The 24,555-nt window shown below is 38.1% G+C and overlaps 1 protein-coding gene across 2 annotated transcripts in view; it reads right to left on the bottom strand.

Moving 5' to 3' along the window:
* Positions 1-24,555, bottom strand: part of PRRX1 (paired related homeobox 1) — a 76,176-nt gene that overhangs the window by 12,798 nt on the left and 38,823 nt on the right. For both annotated transcript variants that reach the window (XM_023207148.2, XM_023207147.2), the window contains exons 2-3: positions 6,859-7,034; positions 285-466 (exon numbers count right to left, since the gene is read on the bottom strand). In XM_023207148.2, coding sequence (XP_023062916.1) covers positions 285-466; positions 6,859-7,034 — 358 coding nt within the window. The remainder of the gene's footprint in view (positions 1-284; positions 467-6,858; positions 7,035-24,555) is intronic.

Genomic DNA, 24,555 nt, shown 5'->3' with positions numbered 1-24,555 from the left:
TCTTTTCTTTTACATTCTTCCTCATCTTTGAAATCTTTGCAAGAGTTCCTGAGTCCAAGAGGAGATTGCTGAGATAGCCTGCCCCTCTTACTTCTGCCCCAAACCCTGCTCCTGGGGCAGCTAATAATCTCCTGGGAAAATGTGGGGATGTCAGCAAGTTGAATGTCTCTGAAGAGATTAACTCAGTAAGAAATGTCGGTGAGCTGCACAAGCAGCTTGAAACATGACCGACCGCTGAGAAACATGTGGAAGTGGAGCAAGGGAAGAGTGGGCCAGTCATTCACCTGTACGGAGACGCTGTTCCCCAGGAGAGATAATCGGTGGGTCTCGGAGCAGGACGAGGTACGATGGGCTGCTCCACAGCAGTCACGTCTCCTGAGTAGGATTTGAGGAGGGAAGCATTTTTATTGGCTAGCATGGCTCTCTCATTCCTGCGGAACTTGGCTCTTCGGTTCTGAAACCACACCTGGAGGATTGTTAGGTGATGAGAAGGCATAAGGAAAGAGAGGAAAAACAAAGAAGAAGGGGTTACATGGATGAAATTCTGGTTGATTTTACTATATAATGCCTTCCCAAGGAAGATGTAAGATGGCTGTGGAATTCTCCTTAGAACAATAGAAACATGCCATATGCCTTCCCTTATGAGGGCCATTCTTAAAGGTCCAGACTATTACAACAAGACCATGAAATTCTCCAGTAATCAGGTCTCCGGAGATGGGATCTGTAACTTACAGACAGGACAGCAAAATATGGGTTATAATCCCTGTTACAATTGTAATCAAGAAAAATCTCATTAGACTTCTGCCACAGAAATAATGACTTTTCTAAAAGCTTTTTCAAAATTCTTCAAAATGTGAAAATGTCATCTGCTTTCACAATAATTATATTTTAAGAAAATTCCCCATCTCCCAAAAGTAGATGTTCCAACAAAGATTTAAGAAGGAAGTGTTTTATTTGGGAGGTGCAAGGAACACCATTTGGGGAGCAAGGAAGTAACAGAGAAGAAAAGGCAACCACTAAAGAGTGTGCTACTAAACCAGCTATCTCTGTGGTAGCTCAATCCTACAGAGATCCTGAAAACTAAGACTAATGTAGGACACACACTTCAGAGTTATCCCTCTCGGGGCTGACGGAGTTGGGTGTGTGTACACTGGATCATGTCAGTCGTTGGATATTAATGTTCCAGAACTTCTGGAATGCTGAAGGCACGGCAGTCTCCTGAAGTTCTAGAAAGAAACTGCTGGCACAGAAATGCAGGCACTAAAAGTTGGAAGCTGACCAGACTACACTTAATTGTAGGGTTCAAGGGAAATGGACAGCACAGACAGCATTTGCTACAGCTAATAATAAACCTATCATTTAATTTTATTTATTTTTATTTTATTTTACAAGTTCTGGGATACGTGTGCAGGATGTGTGGGTTTGCTACATAAGTCAAACTGTCTCTGTTTGCAGATGATATGATCCTGTATCTGGAAAACACTATTGTCTCACCCCAAAAACTTCTTAAGCTGATAAGCAGCTTCAGCAAAGTCTCAGGGTGCAAAATCAGTGTGCAAAAATCACAAGTATTCCTATACATCTACAACAGAAAAGCAGAGAGTCATATCATGAATGAACTTCCATTCACAATTGCTACAATGAGAATAAAAAATCTGGGAATATAGCTCACAAGAGAAGTAAAGCACCTCTCCAAGGAGAACTGAAAACCATTGCTCAAGGAAATCAGAGAGGACACAAACAAATGGAAAAACATTCTGTGCTCATGGATAGAAGAATCAATATCACGAAAATGGCCATACAGCCAAAGTAATTTATAGATCTAATGCTATTCCCATTAAATTACCATTCACATTGTTCACAGAATTAGAAAAAAACTACTTTAAAATTTATATAGAATGAAAAAGAGCCCATATGGCAAAGACAATCCCAAGCAAAAAAAAAAAAAAAAAAAACAAAGCTGAAGGCATCACACTATCTGACTTCAAAATATACTACAAGGCTACAGTAACCAAAACAGCATGGTATTAGTACAATAGCACACACACAGACCAATGGAACAGAATAGAGAACTCAGAAAAGACTGTACGTTTACAACCATCTGCTATTCAACAAACCTGAAAAAAACAAGCTATGGGGAAAGGATTGCTTATTTAATAAATGGTGCTTGGAGAACTGGCTAGTCATATGCAGAAAATTGAAACTGGACCTCTTCATTACACCATATACAAAAATTAACTCAAGATAGATTAAAAACTTAAGTATAAAACCCCAAACTATAAAAACCCTAGAAGAAAATATGGGCAATATCATTCAGGACATAGGCATAGGCAAAGAATTCATGATGAAAACATCAAAAACAATTTCAACAAAAGCAAAAATTGACAAAGGGGATCTAATTAAAGAGCTTCTGCACAGAAAAATAAACTATCATCAGAGTGAACAGGCAACCTACAGAATGGGAGAAGATTTTTGTAATCTATCCATCTGACAATGGTCTAATATCCAGAATCTACAAGGAGCTTAAACAAATTTATAAGAAAAAAACAAACAATCCCATTAAAAAGTGGGCAAACAATATTGTTTGTTAAGTGTTACCAGGGCTAGGAACTTATATAAGCACACTACATACATTATTTCTAGTCAACATGACAATTTCACATATTAGGTTTTAATATTTCTATTTTACAGTTGAGAAAGCAATTTCAATGAGATTAAATACAGTCATGTACCACATAATAATGTTTCAGTCAATCATGGACCTCATATACGATGGTGGTCTCATTAAATTATAATACTTATAATTTAATTATAATATAATTAAATTAAATTGCTATTTGATATGTTTAGATACACAAATACTTCCCATGCTATTACAATTGCCTACTATTCAGTAGAGTAATATGCTGTACAGGCTTGTGACCTAAGAGCAACAAGCTATACCCTATAGCCTAGGTGTGCAGTCAGTTATACCATCTAGATTTGTGTAAGTAGACTCCATGATGTCTGCACAATGACAAAATCACCTAAAAATGCAGTTCTTAGAACAGATTCCCCATTGTTAAGCATTACATGACTGTAATCTCTTGAAATTCACATAAATAATAAATGGCTGAGTTTCTGAACTCAAGGACATCCAATTCATGATCATACAACTCTTCTAGAGTGCTATGGAATTCTACTCATTCATTTACTCATTCAAGAAATCTTTATGGAGCTCCTGCTGTGGTCCAGGCCCTGTACTAAATGCTGGAAAGAGAGAGATGAGAAACTTATTCTCTGCTTTTAAGCAGCTCACAACCTATTAAAGGAAGACATGTAAATTTGAAAAACTGCAAAACAAGTATTTTAAATGCAATTATAGAAATGTATAACAAGGTATGGGAGAAGAAAATTATTTTTGTGGAGTGAGCAGTTGTACAGCTCGAGGGGACAACATACACATAAAATACCATGTGATCAGTTCCCTGTAGAGCTGCGCAGCATGAAGGGCCTGGGTGGAAATTGGCCAAGGTGGAATCGGGACTTGGCTTCCCAGACTCCTGGCTCTTCTGTTTCTATTGTACCTTCACATTGCTCTTAGAGCTATCATCTTAAATGTTAATATAATCACATTAGTGCCTTGTTTTATATCATCTACTGGCTCCCCATCAGTCACAGAATAAAATAAAAACTTCTTAACCATAGAACTAAAGCTGTTCAGGAATTAGCTCTTTGTCCATCAATCCAGCCACAAGCCACATCACTCTAATCTCATACACTGGCCCTCTATGGCTCCAGCTCCTACCCATGCTCAAAATCACCTGTGGACTCCTAAATGTGTTAGGCTCTTTCCCACCTAAAAATACTCACACCAGATATTTCCTTTGCCTATCATATTCTTTCCTGCTTTGTCCAGGTATCTAAGCCTACATATTTTTTTCAAAGTTCAACTTTAACATTGAACATAACTTAAAAGTCATACTGGCTACACTGCTTTCAAGATTTGTCCTGGGAGTTGTTTAATTTCTCTGCTCCTTTTTCTCCTAATCAATTGGAGATAATAATATCTACTTACAGGATAGTTTTGAGAGTTGGCCCAGAATTGGTATCTAATAAACATAAATTCTCTCCCTTTTCCCCCAGGCAGATTAGATCATTCCTTCCTCTGGTCTATCACTAATTATTGTACATTCCACTGATGTAGGAATCATATTATGATATCATAAATGTATGGTTTGCACATCTATCTTCTCCACCCCAGTCCAAACATCCTTAAGGAGACAGTTGGTGTCTTATTCATCCCCAGCAAACCAAAACTGGGTTCAAGAGCATAATATGTGCTTGATAAGTGTATGAGGAGAAAAAGAGGAAAAAGAAGAAAAAAATAAATTTTGCAAAGATGAATAAAACATGGCCTCCATCCAAGAGGCCTCCTCAGTCCTGTGGGGGAAGTTGGCCCAGATACAACTCAATATAATACATTTCATGTTATGATAAATGCCATAAATACAAAGAAGCCCGGAATCAGAAGGGATTGGTTCAGACTGGGAAAAGGCAGGCTTTCATGGGGGAAGAGTAAAGTCATGGAGGGAGAACTCTGTCCTACTCACTTAGGAAATGTTCACAGCTCTAAAAGTTATTAAATCATAGCAAGGTGGGAAAAGAGAAAGAAAAAAGTAGTTCCAACATATAAAAAAGACATTTCCCTGTCATGATAGGGGCAAGACAGTCCACCAACCCCAAAACTGGTCCTTCATTTTTTTTTTTTTTTTTTTGAAATGTCCACCATTGCCCTCTGCAGGTTTCCTTATTTAAAATTTAGATTATGGTAACAAAAGTGACACATTATGTGCTATGGGTTACTGGACTAAAAGTATTCATTACACCACTGCAAGCTGAGGTGTGGCATAAAAGACGTGGGGTTTTTGAGGAGAGAGGAAAGGATTTAAGAGCAGAGTTAGAGATTTGCGGTGAGCAGTGTAGGGGAAGAGGGTGTGGGAAGACAAATTTCATAATCTGTCCTGGATGGCGAATGGGAGAGCAAAACTGAGTGTTGTCCCTATGGGTCACTCTTACTTGAGCCCAAAGGGGCACCTCCACTCACATTTCCTCCTAACCTACCCTCAGGGACCCCACAGGCTCCCATGACTTTCTTCTTTTGTCACTGACATTTTCATTTTTTCTCTTGGGGAGTACTTCTTGGTGAGGTCCCTGTTTCCCCATAGGGAACCTCTCACACTTTCTCTTCAGACTGAAGGGAGTACCAGGATCTCTGCATCAACTCCACAGTGGTCTCCCACTGTATACTGTGTCTCCTCCATAGACACACACCCTAATCAATGGGGTAGAAATCTACCCTGGGGTCTAGCTCAAGTTCTGGCCTATCAAGAGGGTTATCATTTACAGAAAGAAATTCTTAACACTCAGACAGAACATAGATATACAAACAATAATTTCGTAAGGAAGACAAGACAGACTGGACCTACCCACCTTATCAAAACAGCATCTTGCTACTGGCAATAGGGAAAACAATAAGATCTTTCAGCAGAGAGCAAAGCACTACTCCAAAAGGCATTTAGCCAGGAGACTCTTATTCATTCAGTTTTTTTTTGAGGGGGGGCGGTGGGGGTAATTAAAAGCATGAACTCTGGATCTGCATGTCTGCATTCAAATCCTATTTCAGACACTCTCTAGCTATGTGGTGCTGTGCAAAATACTTTAACCTCTCTGTACCTCAGTTTTCTCATCTGCAAAATGAAGAACACTATCCACATCGTTGAATTAGTGTGAGGATGAAATACATTACTTATGTAAAGAACACTACTTGGCATATAAGGGCTCCAGTAGTGTTAGTTATTATATATTGTCATTATTGTTATGACTGGTAATCACAGGTTGTATGATGTTCTAGATGCCTGGCTTGCAGTTGATGTGTCACGGCACTAATGTTAGAAAGAATGGCTATTCTCTTTTTCCTGCCTTTCATGCTCTTCCCCTCTTTCAGTTCACAGAGACACTGGGGGTAAATAAAATCATCCACTTGAGTGTGCTCTTAACTCAGTTCCTAAGTATTCATTTCCCACTCCATCAGTGCTCATATTCACGTGTACTTACAACAAGTTGCTTGAAGACTGGGGAGGAGAGCTGAGGTAGGGGACAGAGAATTCATCTCTTTAACCACTTCAAGATCAAAGTGAAATGTAAGGGTTCAGAGTAAAATGCTCAGATGGACAATGTATATCAAATGTATATCACATAAATCTGGAAGTGTCAGAAAGAAACGGGTGCTGGGAGAGGAGCCTGTAGCAAAGATTATTCTGCCCTACCTGAAAACATTCAATTTTATTTAAGAAAAAATACTTGCTGCCCAAAGAAACACAACTGGAAACAGGATTCTATCCTCATGCTGACCATTTGTAACCCTTATGAGTACCAGCTCCCATCTGAAGCCTCTAACTTGTGGATTGTTTGTTTGTTTGTTTGTTTATTTATTTATTTTTGAGACAGGGTCTCACTGTGTCACCCAGGCTGGGGTGCAGTGGCACAATCTCAGCTTACTGCAACCTCCACCCGCTAGGCTCAAGCAATTCTCCCACCTCAGCCTTCCAAGAAACTGGGACCACAGGCACGCACCACCATGCCTGGCTATTTGTTTATTTGTTTTGTATTTTTGGTAGAGATGAGGTCTCACCATGCTGCCCAGTCTGGTTTCAAACCCCTGAGCTCAAGCAATGTGCCTGTGACAACCTCCCAATGTGCTGAGATTGCAGGCATGAATCACTGCGCTGGGCTATAATTTGTGTTTTTAAACAGTCTTCAGAGATGTGCCTCTGAGGAGGGGACTACCTGGTGCCAGCTTCCCACAGCTTCAGTTACCTGCACTCTGGCCTCGGTGAGGTTCACCCGGCGGGCAAGGTCTTCTCGCACAAAAGCATCAGGATAGTGTGTCCGCTCAAAGACACGCTCCAAAGCCTGCAGCTGGCTGCTATTGAAGGTTGTCCTATTCCTTCGCTGCTTTCGCTTCTTTTTTTCCTCTGAGTTCAGCTGATCATCTGGAATAGAATACAATGATGAAAAGAAGCCAAATTCACTGTAGGAGTCCCAGTTAAAACTTTTTTTAAGGTCTATCTATAGTGAGATATTGCTCCATTTGCTCACATCTTCATCAAAGTCCTATAGCCAAATGCCACTTTGCATGTGCAAATGTGGGCATTAGTGCTTTCAAGTTCGTATGTTAAGAATCCCAGCAATTCTAATGCTTGGCTGTTGTCTCTAAATCTGGGACAAGATCTGAAATGTCAGAGAGAAGTTACTTGCATGCTCCTTGATGCCTTGACAAACATGTCAAGGAAAATCGTAACCCTGTCCATGTTCTCTGAGGTTCTCTAGAGATAAAGGAAGAAGAGTAGATGTTTTTGTACCTTGTTTGTCTTTGACAATATTATGCTCACTCATGCAGTTTAACAATCAAGTAGACCAATTATCTCCTGGTTCCTTCTCTCTTAACATATATACATGAGCACAAATGTAGAGTTATAGAGAAGAAACTCTGTTCAAACCACATTACATGGATGTGTTTTACCATGCACTCCCCTTGAAGCAGCAAGTAATTTCTAACAGCAGTCACTGAAAACTCCATGCTGTTGCAAAGGCAGGCTTCAGAGGCCTCAGCCTAGATCAGGACTAGTGCTACAAAGCCATCAACCCAAGCTAACATTAGCCTGGGGCTCACTCCCTGGGAACCCAAGAACAGGAAACAGTTCAGAAAGATCCCTGAAAATGTTTCACTCAAACTTGAGTTCTAGGACCCTAAGATCTTAGGCATCTTTGAAGAATCACACCACCATTTTTACCTGTCAAGATTTTTCCTTGTTTTTTTCTGAGCTCCCCTGAAGGTAGCCTTGTGAGATAATTGTCCAGGTTGTCCATAGCAGTCAGAGAGTAGTATGCTCCTGTCCTGCTGCCCCCACCCGGCCCAGTCAGGAGCGATGTATATGTGAAACTGAGTGGAATACCAGCTGTGCCGACACCTTCATCACACTGTCACCCTAAAGCCTGAGCTCTGTAGAGCCCGTGTGAGTCCCAGAGATTTGCAACACCATGCTGCCAAAACCCAAGTCATATGCTCCATCTAATGAACTGGACGTATGTTCCCCTTAGCTTTTCCCCAAAGAGACTCAGCCCCAAGAAAATTATGAGGCGTTGTAGTGAGGATGGGGAGAAAGGAGAGCTTGGCCATTCGCTGTTTAGAAAGTACTTTTGGCTGTCTCTTCTAATATGCAAATTCTCCTGATTCTTTCTGATTATAAACAGAGAGAATATAAACACTACGTACTCAGTAAAACTATTAGCATGAGTCATGATGACACCTACCTCAGCTATAATATTGTTCTTATTACAAATTGAAGGAGTGTTCTAGATTTGTGTACAGAGTCAAAATGTAGCTTAAATCCAGAGGCCTGACAACTGAGGTCTCTCAGTCTTTTTGCTAAGAGAACCCTTCTACATCAATGCTTCCTTACCAGGAAAACCCTTGAAGCTTAGAATAGAGACTGCACATTTTCTCTTGATAATTAAAGCACCCATATATAGTAAATGCTTGTTGAATTTGTTTTCAGGGAAAATGTGAAACTCCTCTTGTCCTTAGAAGACTGTTTCCGTAGAAAAAATGTCATATGATCTCAACCAGATTCCTCCAGCCAAGAAGCTACCACACCATTCTCTCTGCTTCATGGTTTTGTGCAGTCAACCTTCTCTTTAGATTTTTGCATTTATGGTGCCTCAACTAGGGTCCCAGCTTTGGTGGCACTTCTATGACACTCAGTAAGAATGTAAGATCAGCTGCATCTTGGAAATTGAACAAATTTAATAATAATTTTTGGCATCTACCAATGCCTATAATATTCTAACCAACATCACTGATTGTACCACTAGTGATTAGCAAAATTAGTTTGCAATAAGATCAGCACTAGAATTCAAACACCTAGGATTAAATACCTTTTAGTAGTTACCTTGCACTTGTATTCTCCTTCCTATTTAATATTTGGAAGCATTCCTCCCGTTCATGTTCATTTTTCCAAATCATTTTGTCTTGTACTTCAGGTCTTTCTAGATAATACAAGCCCTTGTGATAGCACAATAATCTGAATTTCATGCCCCTGAAACAGAAGTCTGCAAAAAAAAATCCTTAGCTTCTATACTTTGTTTTAACTGAGACCAATTAGACCCTAAGCCATTTTAATCATACAGATAAATTTCTGTTTTTAATAATGTTGAGATAATTATATTTTTAATCACATAGAGAAAATCCCTTATTAAGCCAATCCCATGATTTGTTTCCTTCTCTCAAAGAAAATTCTTTCTTAGGTGCAACCACAAATTGTAAATCTTTTATGTTTTTTATAAGCCTATTTCTTCTTGTACTGCCAACTGCAATCAAGACCAAGAATATTTTATGTTTTGTTCTTAGTATTACAACCTGCTACATAATCTCGGTAGTTCTTTGAAATATTCCACTGTTCAATCAAATTCCACTGACTGTCCACCATAAACCACCAACTCCCCTGATGTGGGAGTAAGGGAAATGGAGAATTACAGTTTATGACAGGGAATAAATAGCTATGATGACCTGAAACAATTCCAGCAAAAGTTTCCCAGTGAATGTTCTTGTTGTTTTTAACAAATGAAAACACTAGTTCAGATCATGTTGAAGGTGAGAAAAGACACAAATAACCGGGATCCAGGGAGTCTGGCTCTGGCAAATGTCCTTCAGAGTGCAAGTATAATAGAAAGAGACGATGAGTGGGCAACAGAGACAGCTCCAGCAGCAGTGCTGGGGATGGTCTGTCTTTGCTCACTAATCACAAAGTGTGAGCTCCCTGTTTTTCCCCAAGAATGCAGAACAGGACCCAGCACAGTATCTTCAGCAGTACAAAAGGAAACATAAACACTGTAGAGGTTTACATCTGCAGGGCATCTGAGGGACCTGTGATAAACACATTTATCAGATTCTTGGCCCTGGTTGAATACAGGGGAGAGAAAGCAGTGTGTTTTTACAAATTCCAAGAGGGCCAAAACAACCACAACTAGCAAAAACAACTACAGTGAAGGTTGATTTTGAAACATGCTGTCTGAGGATACTGACATCCAATTGAATATTAGGATGCATCTCATTCTTTCGTATACTAAAATGGGAAGGATTCACCAAGTTGTAGAATAACCAGCAGAAACATGAATACATTTTTTTTTTTTTTTTTTTTGAGACAGAGCCTCGCTCTGTCGCCCAGGCTGGAGTGTAGTGGCTCAATCTCGGCTCACTGCAAGCACCACCTCCCAGGTTTATGCCATTCTCCTGCCTCAGCCTCCCAAGTAGCTGGGACTACAGGCACCCACCACCACCTGTGGCTAATTTTTTGTATTTTTAATAGAGATGGGTTTCACCGTGTTAGCCAGGATGGTCTCGATCTCCTGACCTTGTGATCCACCCGCCTCAGCCTCCCAAAGTACTGGGATTACAGGCGTGAGCCACCATGTCCGTGTCCGGCCTACATGGATACATTTTTACCAAAGTCACAGTGTTTCAAATCCAAAGTGTGTTTGGATTTTATACTTTTTTGATGATTGAGTAAACTGAAAATATGTAGTTATTGTTGCCCTTAATAAAAACAAGCGAAACATCCTTATAAATAGCTGTAGTCTTGCTTGGGATCATGAGTCATAAAATATTGGCATCTAAGAAAACCCATGAAATTGTCTAATTCAACCATCTTATTTTACAGATGAGTTAAATTAGATCTAGAAGAACAATATGACTTGCCCAAAATCACAATGCAGATTTGGGACCTCTAGCCAGAGCGAGAAACCAGGATTCCCAATTCCATTCCACTCTCAAGTGCAAATGACAGCATACATGCTGTGCAAGAGAGAAACAACAAAGCATCCGACACATAAATGGAAACCATTCCCCAGGGAAAATGTTTATAAGAAAGACATATTTTTCCATACTAGCTGTTATAAAAAGGGTCTGAGAAAGAGGGTCGATGAATATCACATGTTGTCCTTCCTACCAGAATAGCCATTAAAAAATGCAACCATTCTCATCTAGCAAGCTATTTTGATCCAGATGTTCTTGCATTCTTCTTTACAATGATATCCATAAGTCCTTGCTTCATCAGTTGAATAAGTGCAAGGTTATTTCAGCTTAGTACTATACCCTATCTTCTATCTTCTCCCACAATCATGGAAGATGATTTTCACTTTAGGACACAGTTTAAAATGTCTCTGTTCCTAAAACACATCTCAAATCTTACCTTCTCTATAAACCTTTTCTGATAGCACCAATTCATATTGATTTCCCAGGCTCTAAATTTATATACATATATTAGTATATTATCAAATACTTTTTTAAAATTATGGTTCAATTTTTTCTGTGTAAATATTTTATCACCTTAGTGCATTCAGGGATTTCTATAGAAAAAGAGATAGGATTCCTTGACATATTATGTTACAGTAAAAGTTGAAAGAGCTATAGTAATGTCATGGTATAGAAGCAGTCCCAGAATATCAGAACTTTAGTGATTTATTTGAAGTTTTAAAGGACTGAGTAGTTTCTGAATTCCAATTATTCTTTTTAACAATACATAGCAAGTAATTATGTTAGCATTGTCTTTTGTCTCTGGATAGTTTTACCCACAGAGGAAAAATTCTTTTGCAATGTTTCTTTATCAGATAGAATAGTTACCAGATTTAGAGAGGGAAAAAGGCTTGTTGTCTGATTGCTTTGCAAATGTAGGAATTATTCTTTCATTTTTATCCTTTACTAGGAAAGCGGCTGCAGGACACATGAATTATTTAAACCACCAGGAACGTACACAAGAAAGAGGTACTAAAAGAGATGGGTGTTTCTAATGGATCACAATGTTAGAATACATATGAAGAACTTCTTGAGAAAAGAAGTCTGCAAGCCCAAGGTAGGATACCCTCTGTGTATTCAAATAGGAGTTAAAGAGAACGATAGCCCTGACCTTGACTCTAGTGTGATGTTCACTCTGCGCTCCTCATGTGGCTGCTGGCATTGCCCTAGAGGGAAGGTGGAGGAGAAGGCAGAAAGTGCCATCCTCAAGCATGGGGACCTGACACCATGTGGTGATCCCTATTCACTAAGGCCTTGCACTCACCATACAAACTTCAACTAACTCCAACACCCCTCACCCTCTTCTGCTCTGCATCCTGTGGGAGGAACCTTAGAGATTCCAAATCATTGGTCAGCCAAACGTAATTTAAAGGTACAGTAAAAACATATTTTAGGAATAAAATCTGAAGAAAAATGTGTTTCCTATGTCTGGGTCACATCAGTTTGGGAAAAAATCTGATGCAAGAAGATAAAATGCCAGCTCCAGTAGCAGAAACCAACTACCACATCAAAGCTTATCATCTGCCTTTTGGTTGAAAGCATGGCAGGCAAGCGGATCTAAAGTGCAGCCCGCTGATCATTTTATGGGCATTGAAGAATGTTTTCAAAGGAACTTATATTGCACAACAGCTACTTACTTTAATGGGATTTGTGTGGTTCAGGCCCTGTAACCTTTGGAAAATTGAAAGGAAGTGTAATTGCAAAAGCCACTAAAAACCGTTTAGCTTTTATTGCAAGGCCTATGAAAAGCAGTGAAATAGAGCTGTGGCATTCATTTGAGTTTCTTTGGCTACACTCAGCATTAACTGAAATTAGAACAGCATCTTTCTAATATGTGCCCTGATAAATGGCACATGGGTCACTTAACTGGGAAGACTGTTGCAATATAGACTGAGCTTAGTGCATCACAATGACCAAAGCCAAGTTGAGCAGCACACCCATATGTTCTCAACAGCATAGTCCTTCAGCGGTCCTCCACTATTGACTCCCAGCAAGTATCAAGAGTGAACAGATCTCTGCCAATACAAATACCCAACTGTGCAGCTATTGTGCATTATCACAGCACAGCTACCTGAACTAGAGCACACTAAATCCCCTAAACTTTGTTTGGTGGTCTTTACTGTCATCTTGATAGAGACTTGGTTCATTTTTAGTCAAGTATCAAACTAAACCTTAGCAAATAGGATTAAAACACCTTATATGTAATTTAGGAAATGACATATGTTCTCTGGAGAACAAAATGCTGTAAGAAGTGTGAAATTACATTATTTTGAATGGTTTTGATCAAAAAGATGAGTCAGTGGCTCTGTGTAGACAGCTCAAAATTTAACTCTCTCAATATAGCCAACCCTCCTTTCAAGTAGAAAACACTCAAGAATATGAGGTACTCTAATGTGATTTGCACTGTTTTTAGCTTCTTTGTTATGTATTTCTTTTCACTTCTATAGAACAAATACATTTCTATAGCACCAAAAATGTTAACACAATCCATATCACCTTAAGTGCTTTAACTCTCTTAAGGCTTTTTCCTTAAAGGATTATTGACCAGAACCCCTGAGAATATCCAACACAAAGCAAGGACACTTGCCAGGACTGACTTTCTGTGTAGTCCCATGTTGGAACCATACTTACTTCTGAGGCTATGTTGATAAATCTCCCCTCCCCCCATTATGTGCGCATTTTCCATGTGATGATGAATCTGTTTTAGACTATAACTCCAGAGCACAACATTTGTGTTTGTATTTAATTGAAGCTCTTATCAATGCTCAGTAAGTGAATAATCAGACACGAAATAATAATGCTAATAATACTAAGTGCTCATGATACATAATATTACTAATACTAATAACAATAATGTATTCATTAATACATTATTTGACTTAGGAATTTGACTAGGATTACAAACAGAGCTGAGGATGAGGCACATGCTCTTGCCTTCTTCTGCTGAGCTTTTTTCCCTTTGCAGTGAGACTGCTATCACTTTGTAAAAGAGACAACATCAATCTTGCCATTACCAGTAGAAACTAGTGTTTTCATGAGAGGCAAGCATCATATGTCATCTTTTTCAATGATTCCTTATCTTTTTGGTTATAATATTTAATGTTCTAAAGAAAAATCTGGTAAACACAGGTTCTAAAAATCCGAGACTGGAAGCAGACAGGAATGAAGGAAATGTACATAGTTAATGAGTAAGCTCAGCTCTTAGAAGGACAGGAGTGATGGAGTGGAGCTTCTCCGCTTAGACAGAAAGACAGCTACAAGGTATCTGAACTTGTGAGAACAAAAGCATGACTTGAATTTTCTTATAATTGTTAATCTTGTGTTAAATGGACAAGGTGCTTATAGCAGAGAAAGCCACAGTAACGGAGAATTAGCTTTCCATCACAATAAGAGAGAGAACCAAGGGTAATTCTGTAACACTATATAGAATAAATGAAGAGGTCTGAAAAGGATATCAAAGTTCTTGGTATTACTCTGGTCTTGGATGCCAAATAAATCTGAAGATGAAAACACACTAAAATGGTCAACATAAGAAGCTTGATATTTTAAAATATTTTTTAGATGAAATAAAATTCTCTTTAAAGAACAAAAATTCAAATGTTATTTAAAGAATAAGAAAAGTTGAAGTGTAAATAATGGCTTAAAGCTTGACTTTTTAGAGGAAAATACCATTCTATAACATCTGAAGCTTTCAATTTCAGTATCTGTAAAATGGTTGTTGGCTTAGTCAGCTCAGGCTGCCAAAACAAAATACTATAGACTGGGTAGCTTAGACAACAGAAATATGTTTCAGAGGCTGGAAGTCTCAGGATGAGGGGGCTGGCCTATTTGGGTTCCTGTTGAGGGCCCGCTTCCTGGCCTGGAAACAACTGCCTTGTTACTATATCCTCATATGGCAGAGAGAGCAAAAGAGAGCAAGCTTCCTGGTCTCTTCTTATAAAGACACTACTAAGTCCATCATGAAGACTCACTCACACGACCTCATCTAAACCTAATTACCTTTCAAAGTCCTTAGTTCCAAATAGCATCACATTGGGGATTACGGGTTCAATATATGAATTTGGAGTGGATATAAACATTCAGTCCATGACAATTGCTTTAAGAGACAAGTGATACATATATTTTTAAATGATACAAATTGTGACTAGTTGTACACATTTCCTTATATTTTATTGTAAAATATGTATTATGGAGTAATTGTGGAAATGGCTTTGGATTGGGAATAAGGAGGCTTTGATTCGAAATCAGGGGAGTTACTGGGAAAGCCTGTGATATTAGCCCTCAAGTGTCCTAACTGGCATAATTATAGGTTGGGCTAGGGGACTAAGATCTGTTTCAAATTCAGCATTGTGGAGTTATAGCATAGTTTTTACATTTCCGATGCCTAGCCTAATAAAAAAAACTTTCAATAATTGCTCATTTAGGGTGATGACTGAATTATATTCTTTTGGTGGTGATGGTGTTGGTGGTGGTGCTTTTTGAGAAACATTTAGGCTGGATTTTATCTTGTATAAGGGCTGCAGTGTAATTACCAGGCCTGGAGAAATCTTCAGTGATTGACATATTCCTCCATGCCCACAGCACTCTGCAGAGACAACACTCTAGACTGAAATCAATGTGAATCTTTAGAAGACATTAGTTTACCTCTAACCACAGTCTAGAGAAAGAAGAAATGTACAATGTGTTTTAGAATAACTATAAAGAGTTATTCTATCTTCTAAATTTACTAAAAGGAGATAAGAATAACTACATACTTCTTTTCTCTGCCATCCTTGACCTTCTAACCATGAGTCAAGTGGCATCAGCCTTGCTGCAAACACTGCCTATATCAACCATTTTAAGCTAATCCCAAAATGGATGCCAGTAACAATGGTTACATTCAATCTTGACTTTCGCATCCTCTCACTATCACTTTATTCATTCATTTGAACAAGTATCTATTGAGCACCTACATGCCAAGCAATGAGATACTATGAGTAGACAGAAATGTTATATGTTGTCTACACTTCAAGATACTTATTTTATAACTGATCTGGAGAGAGAAGTCAAAAGTACTTGACAAGTAAAGTAACAGTAGAGAAAAAAGCATTCCAGTACACTTGGTGGCCATCAGAGCCAGGAAACGGCTAGGAAGGAGGACAGAGATACCAAAGTGAGTACAAGGTCCTTTGTAGGGACATGGATGCAGCTGGAAACCATCATTCTTAGCAAACTATCACAAGAACAGAAAACCAAACACCGCATGTTCTCACTCACAGGTGGGAACTGAACAATGAGATCACTTGGACTCGGGAAGGGAAACATCACACACCGGGGCCTATCATGGGGAGGGGGGAGGGGGGAGGGATTGCATTGGGAGTTATACCTCATACAAATGATGAATTGATGGGTGCTGACGAGTTGATGGGTGCAGCACACCAACATGGCACAAGTATACATATGTAACAAACCTGCACGCTATGCACATGTACCCTAGAACTTAAAGTATAATTAAAAAAAAAAAAAAAAGAAAAGAAAACACTGCATGGGCCTCTCTTTGTTATGCCTAAAGCTTAGCATCCTTTTCTCAGCTGACCTATTATTTCTCACCCAATCACTCCACTTTAGTTGTACTGCTAATGGTGATAAAAATATAATTTTCTTGTCCTTTTCGTTTGTATTTTTCTCCATCCTTGTCTTTCTTTGCCTAATAACACATCACAGACCTTACCCATATCTACTAACTTTTACATTAATGGCTCCTTCTCCTTCCCTAAGTCTCGGCTGACCTGTCAGTTCTTTGTCGGAACCTTCTGTGATCAACAACCAGAAGTAGTCTTCTCACTGTTCTTCACCCAGCATCTTAACTATCTGCTTTATAACACTTATGACAACCTGTAACTATTTATGTTGATTGCCTCACACTAGAATATAGCTTCATAAATGTAGGCACCTTACCTGACTCGTTAACTGTGCTATCCCGGCACCTGACATTAGTCTTCCATATTTTGGGTATTTTCTTAGAATTATTAAATTAATATGTTAGACTGTCCTTGGTGAAAGCGCCTACTCTGAACAACCTGGTCAGTTCACACTCAGCCACCAAACCTGACCACTCTTTCAGGGATCAGTTTCTGTAATGAGGTCTTGACACACAAAATTTCCTGCTTACTGCATTTTTGTAAGATATAAATTCCAGGATCAAGTGTTTTGCAGGTTTTTCATGCACTTTCTCAGTGAATTACTTTGCAGCAGTAATTATTCCAAATAGAAAGTAAGCCTTGAAGGCAGGTGAACAGAGTTTATAGAATAGAGCCCTAAACCTCTTAGTAGTGCTCAATAAATGTTTGGCTTTGATAATGATGACACATATGGAATTATTGACCATCTTGCTCCTAGAAAAGACAAAGGAAGTCTCAAAAGGCATGACCTGATACAGTTATTTCTATGTTCCAAAAAACATATTTAGCTTGAGGTTGTATTTTCTTCTAGTTAGTCATTTCCAGTCACTGTGTTTTCTGTTCCCTTTCTCTGGAAAAGGAGCTTGGGCAAAAGCCTAGCTAATTAATTCATTCTCCAATATACAGGAACATTACTGCCTGTCAACCACACCTAAGCCTTAATTATATGGTGATTTCTTCTCCAAGCATATGTGACTGTTTTAACTAGTAAGGAAGCAGATGCACTAAGGTCATATGAGAAAAAAAAGTTACATTTGGGTAAAACACCCAAAAATTCATGTGGAATAATCCTATTCCATTGAATCATGTCCCGTGTTGTTGAACAGCCCTAAAGAAGTCCTTGTTAATAGTCATTCTGTCTGCCTGGAGTGGAAATCTATGAGTAATCTATGTGTCACTGTGACTCATGTCGTGGCCAACACTTCCAAATCCTCATCATCTGAAATTTGGCAACAAGAATTTACACCGCTCAATTCATAACAGGAAGAAAGTGGATGAAGGAAAGACCTAATAAAAAGTTGTACTGATTAAACATAAAATGATAACCAGAAAAGGAAGATAATCAAGGTTAAGGAAGGACAATGACTCTTTAATCACCACCTGGGTCATTCTCTACCTTGGCATCTGTTTCCAGTATGACTTCCATGGCAATTACAGATATATTTCTTCCTATCACCTTGGGTCTTTTTTCAGGTTTTCCCTGTTTCTGAAAGTTTTGCAATTTTTAAATTACTTTGAAAAAGGACTTTGATAGTGATATGTTGAACCAACAGCAAGGACAAACTGGATATACTATTGTTTAATTCCACTGCGAGAGCATTCCCAACAATTGATAAAAGTTTCATTTACCAGCCTTCTTATTTCTTTTCTTTAATCTATTTGATTAAAATGGCACAGGGTGTAATTAGGTGGCTAATTTATTCAGAAATCAGCACCTTTAAAATAAAGTATCATAGGAATAAACTTGAAATATTCATGGACTCAGGAAATTCTTATAGAAAACATTTACTGATTATTTGAGTAGATGGAAGAAAGGATTTGAGAAAATCAGATTTTATAAACACAGTGTTTGCATTAAATCAATTAAAGAAGATGTGTGCATGGTAACTGATTTGGGCAAAGGTGGGGACATTCTAAGCTGCATTTTATTTTTTTAATCTAGCCAAGAAGAGAGTTAGAATGAAATATTTTCCTTTCTTGCTATTCATCTGTGTTATGCAGACCCCTGCTGGGCTCCTCCACTTTGTTCTATTTGGTTATTTCTATACTAGGGCTTTTTAGTATTAGTGGTCATACCTTCCTTGATGATATCATTAAACTTATTCCTTTACTACAGATCTGTTAGTTTGAAGAGAAAACTTCTTGGCTAGAAGGATTATTACAATTTTCTTTCCTAGAGACATCGAGGGATTTCTTTTTCTTTTCCTTTTTCTTTTTTTTTAGGGACAGGGTCTCACTCTGTCACCCAGGCTGGGGTGCAGTGGCATAATCACAGCTCACTCCAACCTCAAATTACTGGGCTTAAGTGATCCTCATGCCTCAGCCTCCCCAGTAGCTGGGACTACAGGTACACACCAACATGACCAGCAATTTGTTTTTTTGGTAGGTATGGGTTCTCACTATGTTGCCAAGACTAGTCTTGAACTCCTGCCCTCATACAATCTCCTGCCTCATCCTCCCAAAGTGTTGAGATTACAGGTGTGAGCCACTGAGCCTGGCTGAGACTTCCGGTTTAAGCACCAGTCTCAGGTCTTCCCAAGACCAAATGGCACTGAGCTTTTCTGGCCATTAAGTGTAGGTGGTCACCAAATGATACCAATGTAGGTAACTTCTTAACCTGAGAGAGCCCATTTTTTATACCAAAACTTATCTCTAATTAATCATAGCCCCAAACCAAATTATACAACAATAATATTATATTCTTTCCCACGTTTTCAGCAATTCAATGTTAGTAAAAGTTTTTTCATAGAAATTTATGAGAAGTCAACTTTATATAATGGAGTATGGAGGAATGTCAGTGGATCAGAAGCCAGACAACCTGAGTTCTCTGTCTCTGGCCCAAAAATGTCATGTGATCTTGAGAATGTAACTTTGCCAATCTAGATTTCTATTACTGTTGCTGTTGGAAAAGGGCATAGTATTAAATTGTTTTTAATAATTCTTTCTAATTTTAAATTACAAACTCCTCTTCAAGTACTTGACCAATAGATAATTCTGTGCCTTCAAAGAGGTATATAGTAAAGAATAATATACTTAATTACTAATTATCCTCATTTTTGGAATCTATGAATTTAACAATGGATTAACTAGATACTATGTAATTCCACGGATATACATCGCCGTGGTCAAATCTGCAATGTCTTTGATTGTTTTTAAATAACACTAGTAATGATATTTGCAGAAATTAGGGTTATTTCAACATTGCATGAATGCTTATCTTCTTTCAGATAATTTTTAAAGATAATGTTCAGATTTAGCAGGTATTCAAATACTTAACAAGAAACCAAACAAAACTATTGAAAAACCATGTATAAAGTTCTAGAGTTTTAAAACAATCTAACATTTAAGGGTGGAGAGGCATAATCTCTTATAAAATGTGTGTGTGTGTGTGTGTGTGTGTGTGTGTGTGTGTCTGTGTGTGTATCTATGCGGGTATATATGTGACTTAGCTCAGAGAAACCAAAGTTGAACTGGTAACAACAGTGCTAGAAACATGAAAAATAGGAGCAGATTCAATTGCTCACAGTGGGAAGGAACAACGTCTTGCAATGCGGAAGTTTTACTTGTTTGAGTTCTCTGCATAGCCCACTAAACTGCTGAGACCCACTGTCATTACCTAGTACAGTACTGACTGTATCTGGTAGCTCACTTTGACATAGCAGTTTCTGGTAGGAGCTCCCAGACAATAGCTAACATGATATCACTGCCTGCTGAACTCAACTGTAAACAAAATACATTTATATTTTTTAAATAGATATTTCATGGCCAGGAGAGGTGGTTCACGCCTATAATTCCAGCACTTTGGGATGCCAGGGCGGCTGAATCACTTGAGCCCAGGAGTTTGAGACCGGCCTGAGCAACATTGCGAAACCCTGTCTCTACAAAAATAACAAAAATTAGCTGGGTGTGGTAGCGTGTTCCTGTAGTCCCAGCTATCTGGGAGGCTGAGGTGGGAGGATCACCTGAGCCCAGGCGGTCGAGGCTGCACTGAGCCCGTGATTGTGCCACTGCACTCCAGCCTGGGCAACAGAGTGAGACTATATATATACACACACACATAATATAATATATATAGTATACATTTTATATATAATATATATTGTGTATATTTTATATATAGCATGCATTATGTATATTATATATATATATATATATTATGTATATAGTCCAAAATGTAAATAAACCAAGTCAGAGGATATATGTTTCCAAGTGAAGTAAATTGCCAGATTATACTGATTGGCACAACCATGAACTATATAAATGAGGTCTTAAATTGCTACATAATGCAAACATGGAGTAGGAAAGTGGCAAAGTGGTGACAAAAAAAGGAATGGGGTACATTTAAGATGAATCACTAAGGATGTTTTTCCATTTAATTATGAGAGTTTATATATTGAGACCATTCCACTAGGACCCAAATAACATGTGTGCCTTTGGAACTATTTGCAGTATATGTTTCAAAGTTCAGACCAAAGCCACTAGGTAAGTTTTATGGGTCCCTCTAGAAGAGCAGTTTCTTGTCAGGGCTGGAAAAATAATGGCACAAAGCATCCAGTAACAACAGAATCTAGGCCTGTTAGTTTGATCCCAAGATGATGCCTCTTCCAAAAGGAGAGAATCCAGAAAAACAATGTATTCTCCAGACTGAGTGTGAAAGACTAATATTTAAGATTTGGAAATGTTTTGAGTATAGTCTATTACACACTGGGTGCAGATCTGTTGGGAAAAATCTATTTACCATTTTATTTGTTCCAGCAAAGACTCTCATGAAGTTGAGTTTCTCCAAGATCATCATTTGTGGAGGCTAAGGACAGGAAACAGGAAAGATGTATGACACCAGCTTTCCAAAGTCTATCTTGCTTTTCAAGGTTCCTTTAAGAACACAGTACAGCTGAGAAGGCAAGTTTGCATTCAGGCCTATACAATGACTGCAGTGACCAATGGCCAATAAATCAATTACATCTTGTGTACCCTACTTAACCTATGAATATGATTAATATTTGGAGTGTGTTTTTTGTGGTCTCATGCCAAAAGTTAACCACAGCTTAGAGATTCTTGAACTTCAGAAAAATAAGTAGAAATCTATGTCCCCCACTTTATTCTCAGTGCAGTTGGAAAGAACAGAATTCCATGAGAGAGAAACTTAATTGGGTTCATAACTTCTGAGCGTTGAGAGGTTGCATTTATATAGGCCTTTCTTTCAAAGATCATAAAACACCTCACGTATGTTATTTCATTTATATTCCAAATGTGTTCATAGCATAACAAAAGGACAGAATACAATTTTAATTTTAAAGAGTGTTAATTTAATAAATTTTAACAAAACTAAGCAAAGTTACATTTATCTAATTTAACATTTGGGGAAATCAATGTTTAGTTATATTTCAGAATAAAAATGGTCAGTGGGTAAGCTGATTAGTTTAACTTTTAATTAAAATTTTTATTTTTGCTTTGCTTTTCCCAGTACTCTAGGTCACATTGATTATTCTCCTTCCTTGACTCTGAGCTAGTGCTTGATTCACACAATTTAGCACATGGCTGTATATTTTCATGATGTCTTCTTTGTTTTCTATGTATTTTGGTCTCAACTACATATTCAGGGGGAAGAGCTGACATAGACTGGAAATGATATTAATTAGAAGACAGAGCCTTGAGAGCCAGTCCTGTCACTCACTGTCTTTCAGCAAACTTGTTCATCTTGCCTGAGCCCAGGGCATGCAGCTGATATCTGGTAGTTTGGCTACAGAGACCAAGTTCTGAAACAAAATGTAAAATACAAATGTAAAGTGTCCTAAATGTTTTCAAGAGTTGTTGTGAGGTTCAAGTAAGATGACTTAAAAAAAACCACTATTATGTAATGTATTATTATTATAAACTCTGTGAAGAGAGAGGCAGTAATTTGTACTTTTTCTATATACTTCCCAGGAACTAATGTAATGTCAAGTTGATATGATTTACCAACTAAATACTTAATAAATATTTCTGAATAACAAACAATTATTAAGTACTAACTACTTGCTAAGAACCTCTGTTAAGTGCTCTATGTGGACCATTTCATATTTCACTACACTAGGAGGTCTTGCACATGAGGAGACCAAGGCTTAGGGAGCTGATCATCCAGGCCCAGGACACACAATGGACGACGTCTGGTAGTTTGGCTACAGAGCCTAAGTTCTGAAACACTTGACATTCATAGAACCGATGATCCTGAAAGAATTCAGAGGTTAGAAAATTTTCGTCCTATGAACTATTAAGAAGTGGAGGAACTTTTAAGAAGTGGATAGGAATTTGTGGCAGTGTATCGAGTATAATTTTAACCTAGAAATTAAATTAGATAAACAGAAAAACTTCTTGATATGATTGGATTGCAATTCTATGATTTTCATAAGGGATGTTTTCTTCAAAGAAATGCCTCTGAGCATTTGATTTGGCTTTGCAAACTGAAGTTCCAGCCTGCAAGATATTTCTGTTCTTCTCTTGATCAAATGGTTATAAATCCCTCTCAGAAAAGTGGGAGCATTAATCTGATTATGCACAAAGCCAATGAGAGCAAGATAATTGCATAGATCTACCCATCCATTTCACCGAACATTGTAAATTATTGAAATGCTGCAACCTAGCTTTCTGGAATCTCCAAGTTTTAAAAAACACTCTGCTATTGCCACTTATGGGAGACCCACATTATATTGTCTTTTTTCCTTAAGTACCATAAAAATAAAATTTTAAATTTGAGCGTTTACCCTTTACAGGGTACTCATGTGATAGAACAACGGAAAACATGTGATACCTTCTTCTACGAACACGGGCAAAAGTCTCAATCCTGGGAACTAGTTAACCTCACTCTTAGGAAATTAAGTTGAGGAGTTCTCTTTTTACTTGTTATAAATTACATTTGTTAACAGAAATGTGGATCTGCTTTGCCTGCACACATACCCAATGTACAGCACTGCCAACTCCATAGGGAGGAGTCCGACAAATCCACTTCTTAAAAGTTCTTCCAAGTAGAGAGTACAATTGTGGTTATTAGAGGCTTGAAAATGTGATGGGAGGGGAGAATAGGAAGAGGTTGGTTAATAACAGATACAAAATTACAGTAACAGTCCGTGACCTGATAGGAACAGGGTCACACAGCAGGAGTTGAGCAGCAGGTGAGTGAGCATTACTGCCTGAGCTCTGCCTCCTGTCAAATCAGCGGTAGCATTAGATTCTCATAGGAGCAGAAGCCCCCCCCATTGTGAACTGCGCATGCGCGGGATCTAGGGTGCAGGTTCCTTATGATACTCTAAATTAATGCCTGATGAACTGAGGTGGAAGTTTCATCCCAAAACCATTCTCGCCCTCTACCCCCGCCTTCCCCCATCCATGGAAAAATTGACTTACATGAAACCAGTCCCTGATGTCAAAAAGGTTGGGGACTACTATTCTATACTGCTATCGGGTGACTATAAAATAATTCACATATATCTTCAAATAGAAAAGAGGATTTTGAGTGTTTTCAACACAAAAAAAGATAAACGTTTCAGATGATGGATGTGATATTAATAATTACTCTCATTTGATCATGACACATTGCATACATGTATCGGAATATCATGCTGTACTGAATAAACATGTACAATTATAATGTGTCAATTAAAAATAATAATAAAGAAAATCTATTTTTGGTTTGACTTTAGGGCATTTGTAAAACTTGTAGTTGAAGCATTCTCCCTGTTGCAATAACCCTTTTGAATAAAATGTTTCCTTAAAAAAAAATTCTTCTACTTCTTAATAGTTTTTGGAAAGAAAATTTATTAAACTCTAAATTTGTAATTCTTGAACAAAACAAGCAAAACATTTGGCCTAAGTAGAAATAGAATGATCAGATGCCCACAAGTTAAACTGATTTCATGCCCAAGGATTATATGAGCCTTTAAACCATGGAATTCAAATCAAGTTGCAATGACAAACCACAATTCAGAGTTCCTATGTTGTGTTTTCTTTCTATTTAGTGTAATATAT

This window comes from Piliocolobus tephrosceles, chromosome 1, assembly GCF_002776525.5.
Source record: "Piliocolobus tephrosceles isolate RC106 chromosome 1, ASM277652v3, whole genome shotgun sequence".
In the NCBI taxonomy this organism is placed as follows: domain Eukaryota; kingdom Metazoa; phylum Chordata; class Mammalia; order Primates; family Cercopithecidae; genus Piliocolobus; species Piliocolobus tephrosceles.
Note: the sequence above shows the minus strand (reverse complement) of the source record. Positions and strands in the feature narration are given on the sequence as shown.